At 37.9% G+C, this 21,765-nt stretch overlaps 2 protein-coding genes across 7 annotated transcripts; both read left to right on the top strand.

Moving 5' to 3' along the window:
* Positions 1 to 9,369: 9,369 nt before the first annotated feature.
* On the top strand, positions 9,370 to 12,393 carry LOC135595336 (auxin-responsive protein IAA10-like). Of its 2 annotated transcripts, none has more exons than XM_065086138.1 (5): positions 9,370 to 9,976; positions 10,502 to 10,824; positions 11,390 to 11,492; positions 11,773 to 11,857; positions 12,020 to 12,393. In XM_065086138.1, exons 1-5 carry the CDS (start codon positions 9,543 to 9,545, stop codon positions 12,095 to 12,097), a joined length of 1,023 nt encoding a protein of 340 aa, XP_064942210.1. In that variant the 5' UTR covers positions 9,370 to 9,542; the 3' UTR covers positions 12,098 to 12,393. The 2 variants fall into 2 exon arrangements, with proteins under 2 accessions (XP_064942210.1, XP_064942211.1); XM_065086139.1 differs by having other exon boundaries at positions 9,376 to 9,976; positions 12,042 to 12,393.
* Positions 12,394 to 12,516: 123 nt separating this feature from the next.
* On the top strand, positions 12,517 to 21,204 carry LOC135595338 (actin-related protein 2/3 complex subunit 1A-like). Of its 5 annotated transcripts, XM_065086145.1 has the most exons (6): positions 12,517 to 12,974; positions 14,089 to 14,137; positions 14,293 to 14,360; positions 18,580 to 18,662; positions 19,807 to 19,880; positions 20,925 to 21,204. In XM_065086145.1, the coding sequence occupies exons 3-6, from the start codon at positions 14,351 to 14,353 to the stop codon at positions 21,184 to 21,186; spliced, it is 429 nt and encodes a 142-aa protein (XP_064942217.1). In that variant the 5' UTR covers positions 12,517 to 12,974; positions 14,089 to 14,137; positions 14,293 to 14,350; the 3' UTR covers positions 21,187 to 21,204. The 5 variants fall into 5 exon arrangements, with proteins under 5 accessions (XP_064942217.1, XP_064942218.1, XP_064942215.1 ...); XM_065086146.1 differs by lacking the exon at positions 14,089 to 14,137; XM_065086143.1 differs by lacking the exon at positions 18,580 to 18,662.
* Positions 21,205 to 21,765: the final 561 nt, after the last annotated feature.

Genomic DNA, 21,765 nt, shown 5'->3' with positions numbered 1-21,765 from the left:
GGGTCATTTCTCCCATGGGCCCTACATGATAATTGCATGACGAGCAAGGGTTGATAGACTATATATTCCCTACATTTATGGTTGTAATCATGATAGAAACGATAATACTTAGATTCATTTCTTTTCTTTGGTGGAATTTGCCTCAGTTGAGGATCTTTCAACAAGTCTTTTTTGTTTTATCCGTAAAAAAACTCCAGTCCTAGTTAGGTTCAAGGGGATTAGTTTGGACCTTAGGCGATGAAGGTTGGGTCGTTCACTTCTCCACCATGGTGATCTCGAGGTGGGAGCGGATTTGTAGTTGCTCCTGCCTAGGTCTCTTGCGAGGTTATTCATGTTTATGCGAGATCATTGAATCGATGATAATATACTAATCGACCCTTTAAAAAACCTTAGAGACTGTCATCGATGTCCTTTCTGCTAACGACCAAGAGAGGTGGGAGGGCTTCGGTCCCATCATAAAGGACCGAATCATGAGCGATGAATGAGCATTATCTACGTCTCAGATATCGTTAGTGAATCAAGTGATGAAGTCTGAGAGTATCTCCTCCTCACCTTGTTTGAGCTTGAGAAGCATCACTGTTAACAACCTCGGGCGCACATTCCTAAGAAAGTTGAGCTCAAACCCTTTTGTGAAATAAACAAAGGAGCTAATGAATAGTGACTTCAGATGAGCATACGACTCTCTTGTTGAGTCTCTTAAGGTGGTCGGAAAGGCATGACACATTAGAGCATCCAAAGTGTCATATAGTGACATTTAAGTCCAGAAGATAATGATATGCTCCACTATATCAATAGTGTCATCAAAAGCTTCCAATGATAAAAGACAAAATTTTATTGGGATCGACTCCTCTTGGATAAATGGTGATCGACCCAATGTGGGGTCGACCTACCCCTCATCATTAGATTACTAAAAGTTTTGATGCATCTCTTTCAAGCGTTGATCCATTTACAACAGTTGGATCCTTATAGAGTCTCTATCGAATGGGCCAAGTAGCTCTAGGTTTAAGTGAAGAGAGTAGTAGTGGGATAGTTCATTAAACTCCACGGTCGATGAGCAAGATGCTCCCTCGGCCAGTGGTTTGGTGGGTCTTAGATGCCCCTAAGATGCTAGCAACTTGTTGGGTGGAGGGACGCTAGCAAGCGTCGATGCTAGTGATTGTTGAGTTGTTGACTGTGATTGAGATGATGATATTGTCTGTTGGGCTAGCCGGGGTAGAATTGGAAAAATGGCATACATCATGTCGCTTATTGGAATAGGTTCAAGAATGCCTTAATACAGATGAATAAATGGTCCAGTGGCACTCTTGGGTCATTAAACAAATGTCAATACTGCATTGGTACTTATGCCAAGGTGGATGCATCCATATGGGAAAAGGGTGGCTGCTTTCTCATCTGAGCAAAAGTGCTATCGATCAGGGGCAGAGTCTCACCCGAGCATTCATTGAGAAGGTAAGCTTACGGATGCTCCTGCGACATCAAGCCCTCTTTCTAGTACCAAAATATTGGGGGAAAATATCATTGACATCTTTGTCAATATGATGTAGTCTTGATTTGTGTGTACAGAGTTGTTTGAAATGGAAAGTGTCTTCTCTTGAGTTGTCACCTGTACAAAGAATAAAATCGAGAGAGGCTTCCCAAGTTGATCGCTTCGATGCTTAAGTTAGTCCCATGGTTTGCTTCTTTATGTCTAAGTTCCTTTTTCTTTTTTACTTGATGATGTTGAGGGTGTGTTTTTATACCTAATCTTAAATAGATAGAATATTCTATAAAGATTTTGTAAGGGAGATGATTTGTAATCAACCCGAGCTACCCCCGGAGCTCACAAGAATATTCTTATAAATATTCCACAAGAGAGATAGTTTTTAATCGATCCGAGCTACCCCTTGAACTACTAGGAATATTCTTATGAATATTCCATATTAGGGCAATTAGTAATTAACTCGATTTATCCCTTAGACTCCCAAGAATATTTCTATGAATATTCCGTAGAGATGGTAGTTAGTAACCAACCTGAGCTACCTCTTAGACTCCTATCTATGCGGGTAAGCAGGTGTCGGGTTGTCCGAGACTTTTTCACCATGAACCTTATGCGACGCTTACGTGGTGGGTGATGGCTGATGAACTATATATTCCTTATCTAATCTGAAGCCCTAATAGTTTGATACACAATTTTGTGTCATTAATAGTTGAATGATGCATGTTATTCTTTCTAACATTTACCACAGTCATAATTCAATGGTTACTCATCATGTTATAAAAGGCTCACTAGGTTCATTCACAAATTGACGTTTTGTTATAGACTTAATTGGTTTTGTAGAAGTCATGTGGCACCCTTGTATGTTCATTCGTAAATGGTTAAGTCTCCCCGAAACTTCTTATGGTCTCTTAAGAATCTACAAAGAGCGGGGTCCCACAAGTAATCATTTCAATAAACACTTAATAAATAATATAAATTATAAGCAGAGACTTCGTAAGCTCTAAACAGCCACATGACATAAGATACTATTACAAAATAAGGCAGTGAAACAGCTCTAAATACTACACTAAAGGCTTGTCTAGCCATATGAGGTATTATGTTGGTTAGAACTTTGCACTATTTTATTAAGCCAAAAAAACCCAAAAAAGACTATTTGAATGGCTTATTTCTGGGTAGTTTTATCTTTATACATAACTTATACTTACAAGCTTGAAACAACCATAAAATTCAACCAAAATTGGACTACTAAACCCATTCTAAGCCCTCTACATGCTATGGAAAGCATGAACAAGACTGAAAGACATAGATATACCAAAGTATTACATTAGTTACCCTATTTATAATTTTGTCCAGATATTCTCCTCAACTTGTTCCTTCGATACCCTCATCGAAGCCTTTATGAATATTATATCTCCTTGCCTTCGTTGAATTTTCAATCTTTTACTTCAATTGCAACATGCCTCTTAGCTCCCAATTGTTCTCTGTCATTGTTATTGAGTAATTAAGTACCTCAATTCTCTTATTTATCCAGCATATGAGCTTTATACATGTTTCAAGTCTCTTTAAAGAAACATAATGTGATACAACAATTGTTAAATTATCACTAATAGTGATAAATGCTATCAAAAGTACATTATCTATTTTATTTTTCAACAGAATATTAATCGAAAGCAAAAGAATATGAACTTGCTTAAAGGTAATAATTAAGTAAAAGAGGAATCGATGAGCAAAATTTATAGAGAATAGACTTAAAAAAACTTTAAAGTTTACGAGGCATGCTCGCTAAAGCTCTAATAGGCATCCACCCAGTTTAAGCGGTGTAAGACGTTTGAGAGACTAATGCATAATAATATCTTTTTCTTTATTTGAAGGATCTATAAGAACCAACAAAAATTAGCACAAACTTGACCAACCCCACACCATAGTTAAAGTCATTGGCGATTTGAAGTAATATAGCAGATCATTCAAAAGGTTTTTATATTCTATGTATCGAGTTGGTTACTAGTCTTCGTTGCTCTTTGCTTACACTTTTGAAAGAATTAAAGTGATTGCACTCCTTGCTTTAAGTTAGCTATTGTGATTCACCTTCTCATTATTATCAAAATTTTGAAATGTTAGAAGTTTTATCTAAAAAGAATAAAATTTTATCTCGACTTAAACAAGTCTTCAATAGTTTTGGTCGCCTTTGGGATTATTATTATCTTCTCTATTATTTCTATCATCTATTATTATAAGTAAAAAATATAAAATACAATATACTGCCTACTCATTTCTTGGTCAAGCACTCCTGCATTGATTTGAAGTCCCCCATCTTTAGTTATTTTGATGAGAAACATGTTGACATCGGTCTTATAAGATTTCCTGGCCTCTACCTTTCAATCTTGTCTTGATATTTGGAGTTTGCATTTGCATTCTCCACCTCCTTGGCCCTTATCATGATTAAGTACTCACCCTCCATGAGAGCAAGAGATCGATAATTCAATGAAAGTTCTATCTCTATGGTACTATGGCACTGCCATGCACATGGCTTTACTATCTGTCACCTTATATGCATGTTCCTTTCTTCAAGATGGGTAGATCTACCTCTGTAGCACTATAGCACTTTTTCGAGTCCACGTCTATTCTGATGCTTAATTTTGAGTAGCTAAGTCCCTTTGAACTTGTTATTTCTTCATCTCTCCTTTCGACCATCTATTTTAATACCTCTGTGTTCTCTATGTAGTTCTCCTTGGTGGATAGAAAGATAGACTGTAATTCTTATGTATGGCCTCTATCATCATATTGTAAGGCTTATGTTAATTTTGTTCTCCTTTGCATCCTTAGTAGCAATATTCGCATGGCTTTGTCCTTTGACTTGTCGAGTTTTGTTAAGTAAATATGAGCTTTGAAACAATCTAACTCTCCAATCGTTCTGATCATATTATTGAATGATCAAGTCCTCCCATGAGATTCACTAGTATTTACACTCGAAATTCTCCCTTGGTGGTATATAATCCACATATGCTGATGACCATTATTTTCATTCGATGCAAAATTTAATTTATGCAAGGAAGACTCGTCCGTATGGTACTATTACATTCACTCCTTATGAATTCATAACCCTTCTTATCATCATATTGTTCACTGAAGTAGAGCTTCCAATAGCTCCCGATTATACCTTTGTATGGCCATGTCTCTTATGATGCTTCCCTCACGTATGTTGCATTACCTTGAACTATTCCACCATAATCTACTACACCATATCGTCTCCTGGTGACATATTCATTACATTTTGATCTTTGTGGGATGAAAATGGACTACAATCTCTCCATGTGTGGCCTCTACTAGCATATCGTAGGGCCTGCGCCACCTCCGATTATATTTGCTCATTTGACAATCGACTTTTATCCTCCGCTCTTAAGTCATACCTAGATAAAGTGTAGTTCTAGGATAATCCATCGCCTAGTTGCTCTCGAAGTCCACCGACTTCACTAAAATTAGCACACAATTATCTAGATCCTAACCCCATGCACCCAGCATAATCTCTATTATGCATCGCTTCATTCACAATAACTCGAATGGTAGCACTATAACATATTATTTAAGAGTACTCACAATAACTCGAATGGGAGCAATATGTTAAGGCCTTTTGATCCCAATTTCGCCTTCACAAGTTATCTTAATTCTTTTGTTAAATGCTTCGTCGAGATAAGATGCATGTGCCTTGAAGCTCCATTCGACTTTAGTACCATACAAGATGAGTCTGCTTCATCAGAATGACAGACCTATAGAATAATATGATCTTACTCTTGCCTCTGTAAGAGTTCATGTCCTTAACCTCTATTAAAGAAAAGCTTCATGTCTTTACTCTATGTTTTATCTTCTATATCGACTCCTTTTATGCAGCTTAAGCACTTCACTAAATTTTACTTAAGTTGTTCTACTTCTTAGTTTGCATTAAGTTGATAGTGACTCTCGTGCCTACCATGTCACGTGTCAGCCCTCTATTAAGTCTGATCTCCACATCAACTCTAAGTGTTCATTCATTTAGTATTGCCTTTAGTCGCTCTCCCATTTGATCTTACAATACATCCACCAACACATTACCTCTTGTGAGATCATGCAATGACTCCTCGTCGCTTATTCGGTTCATTGAGCTTTGTGGAATTGTTGTCTTGAGGTACCTTTCCTCAATATGTACAGTCCATTACATATGATTCTTCGTATGGAAAATTGAGACTTATCCCTCCTAGATATCAGTTCTGTTGGAGCAACTTTTCTTTTTGCATCATTCCCTATATAAGTTTTAGAGATCATCAAATCTATAAATTACTTCGTCTTACTGAATAAATTATGTATTGTTTTTGCCCTCGTAAACACACTTGTTAGATTACGGCTCTTCGCCAATACAACCCCCATTGTGTCCCTTAAGGCCTAGTAATATGTTAAACTTGTTGCATACTTCAGCCTCCTAAGGATGTATCCATCCCGTGTTGAAGAGAAAGTTTTAATACTTCATAACGTCGAGTTTTAGTCACCTTGGGATGGCCACGAATAGTCCATCATTCACATACAAGCCCTTTTATGAGTGACACATTATTCGAGTTGGTAATTTTTCTCATTTCTATTAGCTTTGTATAGCTCTTTTAGTTTCCAAGCAACCCATCTCTTATTGCACAATCTTATCCTTTGCCAAGCACCCTGCTTGCCTTGAGCACCATTAAGTTTAGTTGTTAACGTCGTGCCGTAACTTGAATTCAACCATCCTAACCTTTATGCACTATGCGTTCATTTTAGCTCGTTTGTTCTTGTGATGCCTCTTAAAAGGGTTCGTCATTCATCTGAATTCCAATCTCGGATGCTCACTCCTTTGAGTGACTTATTTTTCTATATCTCAATAGTCATTTCTCTTATATAGTCGGGCATGCTGGTTGCCCTCAACACAATATCGCCAGGTCCCTCACGTTTGTATATGAAGTATTTCTAAGTAATTTTATCCCACTCTGATACCGTCTGTTACAAACTTAGTTGGTTTTATCTAAGTCATGCGGTACTCTTGTGTGTCCATCTGCAAAGAGTTAGTCTATCTGAAATCTCTTATAGTCCCTTAAGGATTTACAAAAGAAGACGAATTAGATGAAATGTTTAACTTAGGATCTCATAATTAGTCATTTCACAAAATATTTAATAGAAAATATAAATTATAATATAACTTCATAAACTCTAAATAATTATATGACAAAAGGTTTAAGGTGATCCATTATGGTCAAAAGTCTCCACATGATTCCGTTGTGAAACACGACAATGAACTAACTCTAGACACTACCCAAAAGTTCATCCAATCATGTGCCACCCAGGTTGCTCATGGATGTTGTGTTTGCTAATACTCCGCACCACTCTATAAAGTTTGAAATCTCTCAAAATGATTACATGTATGATATATTTTTAGATAGTTTTACCTTTACCCAATAATTACACACAACTTACGCTTACAAATATAAAATAATCATAAAAATTAGGCTACTAAGCCTTTTGTAAGACCTTCTATATGTTTGTGTAAAATATAAATAAAATCAAGATATATAGATATATATGAGTATTACTCCAAATATCTTATTTGTAGTTTTATTTGGGTGAATATATTTATTTTACTTTCATGTACAATCGAATCGAAGAAGTTTTTACTAACTGAATATTCATATGAGCTATTTAGAGCACATTGGGGTGTTCAAATCAACTAAAATAATTAAAGTAAGTATGAATTGAATCGGTTTAAAAATGATTTGGGGTACTTATTTTCAGTTTTATTAATCGGTTCATATTGAACAGATTTTATAAAATACTTTGGGATACTTGATGATCAACAAACAAACATACACACACATATATATATATATATATATATATATATATATATATATAATAATAATAATAATAATAATAATAATAATAAACCGAATCCTTAGAGGTTCAAATTGGTTTGAATTAAATCGTTAAAAGTTAAATATAAATGTTTTATTTGATTCGATTAAAATAAATTAAGTTTAAATTGAAATTGATTCAGATTTATCTAATTAAATTAGTTCAAAATCGAATAATTTGATTTGATTAATCAATTAACTGTTTATTATATATATTTATATTGCACACTCAACAATTGCTATATATATAAAAAAAATATAAATTGTAAAAAAAATAGAAATAGCTATGCGGAGCTTTCCGGGACTCAAGAAGAAGACCATCGGTCAACATAAGCATGATGAAACATCCTATTTTATTGTTTGTTTGGGAGGCCATGCAATCTCCTTGTGATAGCTTGGGAGACTGTGTGATGCATAATTCGCCTTTTGGGAGTCATAATAATGTAGTATTGTGGAGACTGATAGTGTATGTATTGTGCACTCCACTAGCCACAAGTAATCATGCTCTGTGCCCCACTGTTGACCGTCTTCTCTCTTCTCCATGCAATTGCCATTCCATTTCACAACCTTCTCACTTCTAATAATTAATTATCTCATACAAAGTGATAATTAAGAGAACAATAAAACCTACTCAACATTTTTCTTTTATGACGTATCTTTGATATCTATTATTCTACGCCAATTTATAACGACTATGATTTCGCTTATATTAAACTCCTTATTTATGGGCAGCGCTCTAAAAGCCGTGCCGTTTGTATCGCACACACGCAAAAGGGCGCAGTGCCGTGGAACTGAGAGTAGTGTCGCGTATCTCGGGCTCATCATTACCCGTATCGCCTCCACCGCGGTGCGTGGGGCAACTCTGTCCCCTTCGCCCTCGACACAGTTCGACGCCGCCTGTCCGATCATCCGCACGCAACTTCTATGCGGGAGATGCCATTGAACGATCGAGATGGCTGTCCTCGACGTACGGACGGTGCGGATGGTTTACGTACGAAAGACCCTATGCTCGACACCGAGGGCGTTCGCGTCCGCACCGGCGGTCAGTTGGACCCCTCTAATCCGAAAGGACGCCCCCCGATTTATACCTCCGAAGCTGTTCCCCACCGAAAGCGACGGCAGGCGGTGGGTCCCGCTGTCCCGGGCCTGTCGGGACACGTGGTGACGAGCGGCTCGAGCTCTGAGCCCGGTCCCCGTCTCGTCTAAGCCTCACGGGCTGTCGTTACGCGCACAGCCATCGGCCGCTCATCCGACGGCCGCCGGCGTCCCACCTCAGCGCGTGATCCACACGCGTTCGAACTGGTCGTCCGAATCGCCGGAAGCCGAACTCCTTATCGTTTCTATACTATTTTTTCTCGAGCAGTTAAACCAATAACGGGCCACTATTATTAGTTTTGAAGGACAGCTGTAAAATTAATTTTCACATGATTTAACTGCATCGGTAAAACAATCAATTTACACGTGGAAGACAACGCATCCTCCGTCTCGTGAAAGCAAACCTGCTTAAAAAGCATGGTGAATCAATCGGCTTTGGGTTCGGCACGTGGCTGTTGTTGGCCCCGAACACGGATAGCATCTTCAACAGTGAGCATTACCCACACATTGTTTCGATTCGACGTTGTTGTTGTTGTGATGAATTAATCGATTACCAAAGATGGTTAATGCAACGGGAGGAGCAGCGGGAGCGTTGTCCGCACTGCTTAAGATAAGACGCCTTTATAGCTGCTGTTAATTGATGCTTCTTGTCAGCCACGGAGTGTTGCTTGCCACGGCCGAGACAGGGAACACGTTGGTATTCCCTCCCGCTCACACCACCTTGCTGATGTCTGGCAGCTGGATCCCTGACGATGCTGTTTGCTGGCTCGAGAGAAAAAGGTGATTTGGGAACTTAATTATACAAGGGGACAAGAGGTTGTTGGGGTCTACTAACAGCCAACCCCGCCCACACATCTTTTCCGACCCCTTATCGCACCACACCAATGGCTGTCGGCCCCACCCACTCTAATCTAATAGAGGGAGGGTATCGGTGCGGTGCGGTGCGGTGAGAAGAACGCCCTCGCTCTCCCTCCTCCGATCGCGCTGCATAAAAGGGCCCCGTCGCCGGTCTGCAGTAAGCGTTCCCCGAGCCGACTGCCAACGCACAGGGAGAGTCGCGCCAAGGGAGGATGCAAGGGGTTTGTGGCTTCGACGGAGGCGTGGCGTCGCCTGAGTCGGTGTCTTCGGTCTCGAAGGCGGCGGTGGCTGCGACGGAGGGGGGAGAGGAGGAGGGTCTGGTGGTGGACGACGTCCACGGTGGAGCAGTGGGTGAGCGGGAGGAGGAGCGGGAGGTGGAAGTGTCGAACGGGGAGGAGCTGGAGCTGGGACTCACCTTGGGGGCGGCGAGGAAGGCGAAGGCTGCGCCGGCTCGGAGGGGGGCGTGTTGCCGCATCCTGACGGCGAAGGACTTCCCCTCGCTGGCGGTCCGCGCGTCACGAAGGTCCCACTCCGGTTCCCTCGCCTCGTCGTCCTCCGGCACCAACCGGGGCGGCGGGACGGCCGGGACTAAGCGCGCGGCAGAGTCCGTGTCCCCTGACGTTGGTGGTTCCCCTCATCCTCCCAGGTGAGCCTTAGGTTATGTCTCTACCTCTCTTGCCTTCTCTTTTTCTCCCATGTTCATTCTTTTCCTTTGCTTCCCTTCTTTACTGCCGAACGTCTCAGTAGTAAAGGTTCCTTTTTTACTCCTTTCTCATGTTTATGTCGTTTTCTTTACTTACAGCTCACCAATATTTGTTCTATTTAAAGACAAAAGTCACTATTTTCTTTTTTGTATTTTGTTATGTAACTTTTAATCAGTCTTCATGTATTATTTTGACAAAGTATTGTTTTGAGCTGCTGATCTGCTTGAATGCTACATTCAATTAGTTTTCATGTACTATCATGTCAATCATATGGGCTCAAAGAAAAACATTAGTGATGAAACCAAAAGAACAAATGAAAACGAAGGAAGAGCGGAAAAAAACTTGTTTTTGCCTCATCATACATCTTATGCTGTTGAAATCTAGTAGGAATTTTGTGGTCCTCTTGATTTTTAGATTGCTGCTGACATTTTGGTATTGTCTCGAATAAATTACATGTGGGAGGACAGTCAGATGGTGGTTGGATGGCCACCTATCAGAGCATTCAGGATGAACAACTTGTTCACCCATCCGAAAGACACCACCGCCCTCAAGAAGGCCGACGTCGACAGTGGTGTTGATAGCACTAGTAAGACCGCGAGTGGCAGCAGGGATCAGGAGGACAAAGGATGTGCTACGAGGAGTTCGTTCTTTGTTAAAGTGAAAATGGATGGTGATCCTATTGGTAGGAAGGTGGATCTCAGTGCCCATCACTCTTATGAAACTCTCGCGGTCGCGCTCGAGCTCATGTTTCACAAACCCACCATGGCCTTTGCCCTTGCGACCGCTGCCCGTAAGTGCGTTACCCGTAATTATGTGTATTTCGCTTCATGGTTGTTCTGCCTAGAATTCTGCAATCCATAATTTAAGATCTAGTTAGAATTCCTTCTGGGTTAGAGATTCTTATATCAATGTTAAAGCTTATAAACATATCGGCCCTTCCCTTTTGCTGACAGTGTGTTTATTGTGAGTTTATTAAGATGGTATTAGAGTTTATTGTGAGTTTGAAACATGAATTGCTTAATCAAACATGTGCCATATCCTTTGTTGATGTGTAAATGTTAAACCAGCTTGCACGCTTAACGGGTTCTTGGCTGCCCGATCGAAAATTTAAAAGTGGAACTAGATTTGTAAATATTCTGCTGTTCTCTGCCTCTTTGTATTTTATAGGAATTGAGTTAGATCCCACAAGTAATTAGGAATTGAGTTAGATTTGTAAATATTCGAACTTGGGCCGCTCTTCTGTTCTCTGCCTCTTTGTACTCTTTAGGAATTGAGTTAGATCAGACAAGTCTGTATTTTTTATCGGCATGTTGGAATGCAATGGAGTGCCAATTTCATTGGTATAAATGATGCAGATGGAGCGAAGGTTTCAAAGTTGTTAGATGCCTCTTCTGAGTTTGCTCTTACCTATGAAGACAAGGATGGTGACTGGATGCTGGTTGGAGATGTCCCCTGGGGGTAAGCCTTCTGATTATTACTACAGCTTGATACAGATACCGATACTTGTCTCGCGATACAAGCATGTACCTGAACTCTGTAATTTCATGGTGTCTAAACTCTCAAGCAGCATTAGCCATACATGTCCACTCAGATTGATTGTACTATGGTTTTAATGCATACAGAGTTTCAATAATATAGTTGTGCTGCATGAATTTAAATTTTGTCCTTGTTCTTCTCTTTCTAAAGCATTTTATTGGCTCTATAGGTCTCTGATTCTGTTAAATACTATGATTTGCAGAATGTTTTTGGAAACAGTGAAGAGACTAAGGATTATGAGGACTTCAGATGCAAATGGGCTAAGTCAGCCAGTCCATTTTGGAAAGGTCAGTTCCCAGTCTTACAACATAGTAAATCAACCCTTGCATATCGCAAGTCAAAACCCTCCTACATTTTTAGCAAATTAATTGTTGTTTTGCTTGAAACACAATCCTAAGTGGACTTCTAATTTGAAATGCTTATTTGCATTGCTTGATATCTTAACATAGTTGGAATTATACGCAACTCCAGGGATTCTACTATCCTTCAACACTGCCAGTGGATCAATAGGAAGCAGTCCTGCCTGACTTGTTGTGGACTTTGGAGTATACAGAAAACAGAAGCTGAGATCAAGTTTTATTTCAAGTTTAGACCATTTGCCTCATTTTGCCAGTTAAGATCAGGTCTTGGAAAATTGCCACTAATGTTGGGTGGCTGATTAGGTAGATAAACATGTTTATGAATTTTGTGTGGTGATTCATAGCTTTGACCACTGCATGCTTGCTGTTATGATACTGTAAATACTGATTTTGTTCAGTTCAGGTTAAAAAGACTTGTTGCAAGTGTTCCTCAAATATCTAATGGATAGATTATTTTGCTGCTATTCCTGCTTTGATTATTTCTCTTGTTTGAATCTGCCGCAGATGGATTCGTCGTTCTCCATTGCATGTTTGCCCCCAGTGCAAGCTTCAACTTAAAACATGGGAAAGAAACAAGATGGTTCTAAAACCCAGTATTCATTAAACTATTTATGGTAGTAGCAAAGGTTTTCACGTAAAATAAAAAATGAAAAAAAAAGATATTGATGAAAGAAAAACAAATCAAAAGTTAGCTACCAACTAATTAGTTATTACCAACTAAATAGTTAGTTATTTCCAACGAACTAGTCACCAATAATTAGTTAGTTACATCCTGAAAAGTATTCCTAATTTGAGCCAAAGTTACAATCATACTTACAATCACAAGGGTTTGGTTCGCCTCGCCAGCTTCCTCCTCGACGACGAATTCTCTCGAGTCCGCCTCTGCTCGTTCCTCTCGGAGTTCCCTTCGCTCAGAGAGAGAGAGAGAGAGAGAGGAGTGGCGAAGAAGGGGAGGAGGAGAAGGTGATTTAGGGCATGGCAGCGGTGGCGATCCATCAGTTCGCGCAGTTAATCACCTGCCATGCTTGGTGCCCCGATCAATCTAGTAACCTCCGTTTCCTCAATTCTTCTCTCTTTTATCCGTTTGCTGCTATGTTCTTCAATCGTTATTCCGGATCTACGTATGGGATCTTGAATGGGTAGCAGTTACTGTAGGATTAGCTTTCTTTTATTGCCGTCTTTGATTGTTTATTAGAGTGATACTTCGTACGGCTATTTCCCCCTTTCTGTTCGTTCCTTTTGATCCATGCGACGTGACTTCAATTTTGGTCTCCTTGAATTCGTTTGTGGAGTATTTTGTTACCAGTGAAGGGTATTAGTACTATCTTAGAACCATTTTGTATTCTTACCGCTTTCCTTTCTATGTCATGTGCTTAGACCTGTTGCTCTCTCTTTCAGCCACAATTTCCTAGAAAAACCTCTAGATTATCTATAACATGCACATCAAGGGACTTGAACATGGTTCATACTTCATACCTACTTTGTCACTGCATTTATATGCATGCTATGTCATGGTATGATGTGAATGTGTGGCGAGCATCTGATATAATGGACAATTCGTGAATGAATGAGTGCTTTTGTTGTTACAGGTAGCTTATAGAAAGACACATAAGAATTCATTAGTTAGTTTGGTCTTGATAACTTGTAGTTATTGAGCACTCTTGGAAGCTTTAATGGAGCAGGACATTTAAGTAGATATCTTCTGGAGGATGCAAGAATTAGTACTGCACTTGATCTTCTGGTTTCTATCATGTTAATAGAATATTTACTGATTCTCTGTCTATTAGATGGTCAGAGACATTTACCTATCTCTTTATTCAATAAGATTTATCCCATGTTTTGGCAGAGTGATGATGCTTTATTTTATTTGCACCATTCTTTTGAAAGAAGCAAACAGGGTAAGATGTACGATATCTACTATATTAGTTTCAACACTTTGCAGTAACAAACCGACATTTGTGAAATTTCTCACAGTGGTGTGGATATATGGTCCAAAGATGATTTTTAAGTTGCTGATGATGGACTATGCCTGCAGTTTTGTCAGTTTCTACTGCATGATTTTATGCATAATACTAGCTTAAATTGTGTTAAAAGAGAATTGATGTAGTGATAGTGGGATACCATGTCTAATAGGTTTAGTGTTTGCCTTCCATTAATAGGTCTACAAGAACCTCCTTATCGTTGTCTTCCTCGGTTTTCTATTGATCTGTAAGTTTCAGGATTCAATCACCTTTTGGTTCATTGTTATATTGCCCCATTTTGGTTTGTATTGACAATAACTTACTTTAAATCATTAAGAATTGATAATAAGTCATGTACTTTATATGTTGAAGCTTACAACTCAATACTATTCTCTCTTGCAGTGGTTGCATTTTATCCAAACAATCACGAGGTTCATATCTATGAACTCTGTGGTGAAAAATGGGAGAGGGTACATATACTTCAAACAGTATCATTATCTTTGTTTACTTCCTATTTTATATGACAGTATTATTATGAAGCTTACATCCTTTGGAAGCATTTGCATTTTGTGTTTGTAACTAGAGTAAGTCTTATTTCTTTCTTTGGCATTATAATCATGTATTCTGAGTACAAACAATATATTTTAAGCTGTTATGGAATTTCTTTGTTGTAGGAATTGCTTATATTGTACCAAGCTGTATTTAGATAACACATTTCACTATATTGGAAATACTCACAACAATTTTGTTATATATCACACAGCTTTTGTAGATGCACTAAATATGAATTTGGAGCAGCTTAAGCCATTAAGATAAAGAAAAGGGCTTTAATAAATCCTGTAAAATTTAAGAAGCCTAGATTGATGGAGCTGGGAAACAATGAACTTGTTCTTATTAGACATATATATTTACATATATGGTTTGTTTTACTAGGTTGTATATGTATAGGTAAAGTTCTGTATAGCTAAAGGTCCTACTGATGAATGTCTTTTATTTTCATTTCAAGATTTCTTTCTTCCTAGCAATGACTAATACCACACCAAATACTCAAGAAATGGCTAATTATGCTAAATACAGAAAACTGCTAAAATTAGGGACCAACAATTATTGAAAGATTTTAAGTCCGGAGGATTTTCACCTATCTAAGTTTATGAGTGTCATGTGGTTTAGGCAGTGCTCATTCTCATAAACACTTCTTGTGTTTCTTGTCATTGTATTCTGCAGCAAATTAACTTGTATCTGGAATAGATTGGAGCATAAGATCTAACAAAATCGTAACTGTTTCACATGATCGGAATTCGAGAGTATCTTCCTATAAAAGATTGTACTCTGTGACAGTTAAGTATTCATGTGGTTAAGATGGTACTAACACCTCCAGATTTACGTACCTTTTGATATTCCTAATCTCAGATATGTTTGGAATCAAGAAGCATCTGAGTGGGTACCTACTCTTATTATTCTTAGGCTTAATCGTGCTGCCCTTTGTGTTTAATGGAGTCCTAAAGGTGATAGGACAGGATGAGATGCACAATCTCACTTTTGTTTCTGTTCATCAATGGCTCTTGTTGGTGATTTTCTGCGTTTGAGTTAGATTGTTCTATAAAGTTTCATGTTCCTCTTGACTTATATGATTTTCTGCATTTGATATAACAGTATCGCTAAATTTGTTTTCTTTCATGTAAGCTATTTCTTAGATGGTACTTGCTCCCATTGCTGTGCTACTGTCATCGTTGGAGCTTGTGTAATCTTCTACTTTTCCTGTCATTTGTTTTGCCACCTTGTCCCTCATTTGCTGAACTCTGCCATCTATCACCTTGACCCTTTTCTCCTTTCTTTTCCTTCTCCTCACTGTTTTTCTATTTTCTTGTTTTCTTTTCTTCTCCTCTTATGCCCTGCAACAGCCAGATCTAGTGCTACATATTGCTTTCTTTTTCTCGTTCTCCATTTCTTTGTGTTCTAAATCGTTACACGGCTCGAGCCATTCTTTTTTGTTAACAATGATTCTTTATTACTTTCTGTTCTGCTATATATTTGCTATTTATCATTTTTAGTAGCTATCTTTCATGTATCATGATTAAATAGATTAATAAAAAGGCTCCAACTTTTTGTCCTTTTGCAATTATGTATTAAGCGGATCATGGTCTTGTGGTACTTGGTTCAAAATGTATTTCTCTATTGTAGTTATTTATTGTGTATTTTTCTTTGTTCTGGATGTTTTGAATTGATGTATATTAACTGTATGCATAGCGCCCCGTGCACATATGTGAATGGTGAAGTATGTCTTCAGTACCTCTACTGCCTGGCATAACAGGACTCACAACTGTAGCCTTGGCTAATTAAAATATGAATGCACTTTATGGCTACTTTCTTTATGATTGCATCCTGCAGCACCATAAATTCACAAGTTTTTTTAACATAGTGGTATGATGTGCCTTGTTGTTTGATGTATATGAACAAAACTGAAGAGCAAAGTGAGGGTGCAACCATGTCATTGTCATGTTTACTTTTATCCGTTGACTGTATCAACTTGAATGGTTGATGTGGATGACGGTGACAAATGATACCTGAATGAAGAGTGATGGGACACAACCATTTTACTGTTCAGTGAACAAAAAGTTTGAAAGGCCACATCCAATTTGAATTCTTAAAAAGTTTGATATGCCTCGTAATCTATGAAATTGCAATTTAGTATTAGTAGAACTTTTTGTTAAAATCTAACAAATACACTTGGAGTTATAGATTACTTGGATTTGGATCAGTAATCAGCAGAAGTTTTTATATTAAGATCTTGCCTGATATGTAAGGTTTTGGTTCAGGAGGATAATCTCAGAAAACAAGTTTGCTATTGGAAGTGGTGGTAAAACTGTATGCACATGTTACTTTGAGCAAGAGAATAACTGGTCAGGAGTGGTAGCCAACCTTACGAGGGCTATTGAGTGTCGATAGAGGATCATTTGCTCTCGGTGTCATGAGAGGAATATCTCATGTATTCTTGTTCAGAAAAAACCCTGGCCATGGTCATTTGGATTGAGAGAGAAAGAGTTCTCCGGGAGAATCTGATTAGAGCGAGACTCGAGTAGAAACTATATGGGCTTGATAGTACCAAGCCTGATATATGGTCTCTTGGATATTAGAATGATGAGGGACTATAGGTATACGATAACTGAGGATAGATAGGTCCAAAGGATTAGATTCCGTTGTATTGTTTGCGGACTACGGCGTAGTGACCTAGTACGTCAATAGTCGATGAGTCGAGTGAATTATTATGGAGGTGATAATTCACTAAGCTAGAAGGAATTCTGACAGGTATGACTCACGGCCAGCTCGATACTGGGCCTAGAGGGTCATACACATATGATAGACATTGCGACGAGTAGATGTTCGGATATGAGATATCTGTTGGAGTCCCTATTCTATTCTAATCCGTGCATCTCCTATATTCAGTAGCTAACTTCTATGCTTACTACATATTGTATGCATCTCATATGTGCAGTGAAATCAACTACCATGTGTCTTATACATCTGTTTACTTATATACATGAATACATCTGTCTTGGCGCTTGATAAAATTGTTCAATCTGGTCCAAAGGCATTTTTTTTAATTTAGCACTTTCTATGGGCTCATCTTTGTTCATTGTCAATGATCAAGCTGCACATGTGCCAGCTAATTGAGGAATCTACAAATCTGCATCCAGTAGATATTATTTGTATTTTGGCTATTAAAAAAATACATAGATAATTCCTAAGAGGCACTACCACATTTCATCTGATGCATAGTAAACTACTTCCCTCTCTTGCTAGTTTTGTTTTTGATGACATTGTCTCAACAAGCATGTCTTTGTGCTTCAATAGCTGCACTAGTTTGAACTTTAAAATGTGTTCCAGAGCAGATATGTTAGTTTAAAGGTGAAATCTGTAGATTGTACGTTAGTTTAAAGGTGAAATCTGTAGATTGCATATGACAGTGATTATTTATATCCAGCTAATTGAGGAATCTACAAATCTGCATCCAGTAGATATTATTTGTATTTTGGCTATTAAAAAATACATAGATAATTCCTAAGAGGCGCTACCACATTTCATCTGATGCATAGTAAACTACTTCCCTCTCTTGCTAGTTTTATTTTTGATGACATTGTCTCAACAAGCATGTCTTTGTGCTTCAATAGCTGCACTGGTTTAAACTTTAAAATGTGTTCCAGAGCGATATGTTAGTTTAAAGGTGAAATTCTGTAGATTGCATATGACAGTGATTAGAGTGTTTCATGTGGAATTGATAGAGCATCAGCACCTTTTTAACCAAGCTTCCTTGTTAAATTAATCTCAAAGCTAGTTGGCTAATAATTAGGGTATGCCCTATGGCCATAGGTACATTTGAGAACAATCATTTTGGAGGGAAGTATCCATGTAGGAGTTGTTGCACTTAGTACAATCTAAGAAGGTTTGTCATATGTTTGGTCAAAACTCAAAGAACTATTTGAAGTCATTATTGCTCTAATTTTGGAAATCTGTCTAACCAGAGATTCTTTATTCTGCTCTTTCTAAGGGTTGACTAGTTCACATCATTAAACTTTGTGCTTTCTTTATTTGTTTCTCTGGGAGAGCTAGCAGAAACTTTTGTTTTTAAAACTGATTGCGTTATGTAAACTAATTTTAACCCCCTTAACGTAAATTTAGTTTCTTACCCAGGATTATTCTTTTTCATTTGGTTAAAGCTTATCAAGAAGAAGCATAATTCTTCTGTTTCAAGTGTTGAATGGCATCCTAACAATGTAAGTTTGTCAATATAATCACCTTATTCATATCATGCAACCTTTTTTTTTTTCGTTGAAGTTCAAACACTGAACAGTGTAATTTGGTCATTTTTATTTCAGTTTAACTTCCACACAAATTTTTGATGTCTAATTCTCTATTTTCTCTCCTGTCAAATAAATTGTTGAACTTCAGCATGTTTTCCAGCTAATATAACTTATTTTTTATGTTTGAACTGTAAGACTGCATGTCAAAATAATTTTCAAGATTTGAAACGTATCTAGAATACCAAGATGGTTAGCTGCTTTTGTTCTAAAACAATGAGTTTTGTGTTATTATGCTGTGAAAAAGAAGGTGAAATAGCAAGTGAAGTGGGTGAAAGAACAAAAGTGAAAAAGGAGAACACTTATGTATGACATATAGGATATCATGGAAATACAAGGAGATTTAGGGAAGATGTCAACCTACTGTGACACTGTAGGTGTGAATTTATCCTTCCTGATCCTTTTGGCATATATCTATTTATATAATGTAGAACGGTTGGGCTAGCTTGATAGCAAAAGAGGATGAGTAACTATGGATGTTAAAAGATGGAAAATCTTATTTGTTTGATTTTTAAGAATAAGAATGGAACAGCTGCATAGTCAACAGATTTGTGAATAATTAAATTTGAAACAGTAATTGAAATAATAAAATAATGTACTGGTCTTGTCTCTGTTGGCTTTCTGTTATTGGATTTGGTGTAGAGCAATGATTTTGGATCATTAGATCTTTTAATCCAGATATGGGGCCTTTAAGAATGTACACTGGAATAATATATGAACATTTAGTGCTCTGTGAAATCACATGTTGGCAATTATTATCAAATTGCTATATCTGGTCTTATGTTGCTCATATAAAGCACATGAATGATTTAGCATATCCCCCTTCTTGTTTTTGCTTCAATTGCAATATGACAATTGGTAACATGTAAAAGGGAGAATCTGGACTTGGAAAAGTTGAATCAACTGATTTCATCTGCATTCATGAAACCTACTGTATTTGCAAATGTGCATCTGTTTTTACACCTATTACCAGAACTAAAAGAGCAATGGTGCTTGCAACCATCATATCAGAACAAATTCCATTGTTTCTTTGACTTCATCTTTGACTTTGTGGTTGCAGATTCTTCTTGCAACAGCATATACTGATGATAAATGTCGGGTTTTCTCCACTTTCATCAAAGATTTAGATTCACGGTTGGTACAGATACTTGGTTACAACCTAAATGATACTTCTAAAGAAGATAGGTTATATTTGTTTGATTTGTGCTTAATAATTATAGCATTGATTGACTATAATAGAGACTACAACATGGCTATGTGTGTTCATATAACTTAATTTATTTGACTTCAAGGACTTGAAGACTGAAACTGAAGTCCTTCTAGTTACCTCTAGAAGAGTCACGTGAGATCCTGTACATCATAGAACAATATATAGGCACAGCTGAAGTGGATTAGTTCCACAATACAGAAAGGATTTTGATGCTATGCTGTATGGATATTGAGATTATGACTTTGTGCACTAATAAGTAGATGGAAGAAGTGAAGGAAAAGAAGCGTCAGCTCCATCAGTTTTAATAGTCTTTTTTTTGCAGAATAACACATCAGCAGTATTCAAAAGTTTGTATCATAACCTGCTTTTGTATCATTAAAATAATCTTTCCTGGTATAGTTCTCGTCCATTGGTATAGTCCAAGGTCTGGAATTTTGTGTTTTCTTAATGCTGAAATGTATCGGAAGTGCATCATGTTCCATTTTTTCTGGTGCTGTCTATCTTCAGCAGACCTCACTGCTGCAATTGCTACCATCGGTATATCTTCATTTAGTTTTCAGCTGAATGGGTCTGTCTTTATTCTTGCGATTCATTTGCGTTCTAACGATAGAGATAAAATTGGAATCAGATTACGTCCTCATAATTGTTATGTTGGGCTTATCCTGAATTGTTATGTATCATGATTTATCAAGAATTGAGAAAGTTCATTTGTCATCCTATGCTATCTACAAAATATGTGCTATCTACATGATAATAGTGCGAGATTGGCATCACTTGGACGGAGACTAATTCAATGAATTAGTATAAATAACTAATCAATTTGATGGATAATAGCAATCTCGTGCTCTCTTAATTTTCCTTTTCCTAAAGAAAACTAGGAATTAGTTATGATTTTTTAATTTGTTAGACCATGTTAGATGTAATCCGATAAATCAACTCAAATCTTCCTTTTGCGTCCAATGTCGTAGCACAAGAGCCTGCCCGTGCATGGACCCTCCACGAAGGAAAGAAACACGCGACGACGGTGATGGAACGCCAAGATTCTGCACCCACTTGGAAGAGATAGAGCAGCATCATGTGTCCTTTAACCTGGTGCATGTACCTTGCAGAGCCGAGCTTTTAAGCATACAGCGGACTTATCACATCTTTGATTGTGATGACTCACAAGTCACCAGAACTACTGCTCCTTCCAAGTGCTTGTATGTGCCCGAAAAACCAAAGGATCTGTAACGCCACTCTTGATGTATCTTTGAGCTCACAAAAGAGTTTATCCATTTAGAATCTCAAAGCTTAGTGCCATGCATTCATGGATTCTGGACTTGCTGTCACTTTGGATGATTACTCTGGTTAGCCCAGCGGCCAATGACGACGATAAATTGTTCCATTATATTTCAAACACTAAACGTAATTACCGGCGGTTCTTTCTTAATTAATTTATGTATTAGATCCTAAAAACACAAGACTCAAGGTCCTAATTGGGAAGCATGTAAGTCATAAAGTTACTTGGAAAGCATTATTCAAAAGGTTTTTTAAGCATAATCATAATATATATTTGTTGAGACAGTAGTACTTTCAAGTATGTTTATAGCTTAGGATATTACTGCATTCATACTCGACTTAGCACTTAGATTTTGCATAATTTACCAACCTAGAAGATCCATATCCATTACGACTCTCTGACTGCACAAGCAAGAGAACGAGGCATATATGGTTTTTCCTGTCTTATTGCATTCAAATCTGTGTTCGCATCATTTGCAACACCTTTGTACACTGTTAGCCACTTCGCTAGGAGGAAGGCAACTCCAGACG

This window comes from Musa acuminata, chromosome BXJ1-10 (genome assembly GCF_036884655.1).
Source record: "Musa acuminata AAA Group cultivar baxijiao chromosome BXJ1-10, Cavendish_Baxijiao_AAA, whole genome shotgun sequence".
Taxonomy (NCBI): domain Eukaryota; kingdom Viridiplantae; phylum Streptophyta; class Magnoliopsida; order Zingiberales; family Musaceae; genus Musa; species Musa acuminata.
The sequence above is the reverse complement of the archived record's forward strand: the minus strand, read 5'-3'. Positions and strand labels throughout refer to the sequence as shown.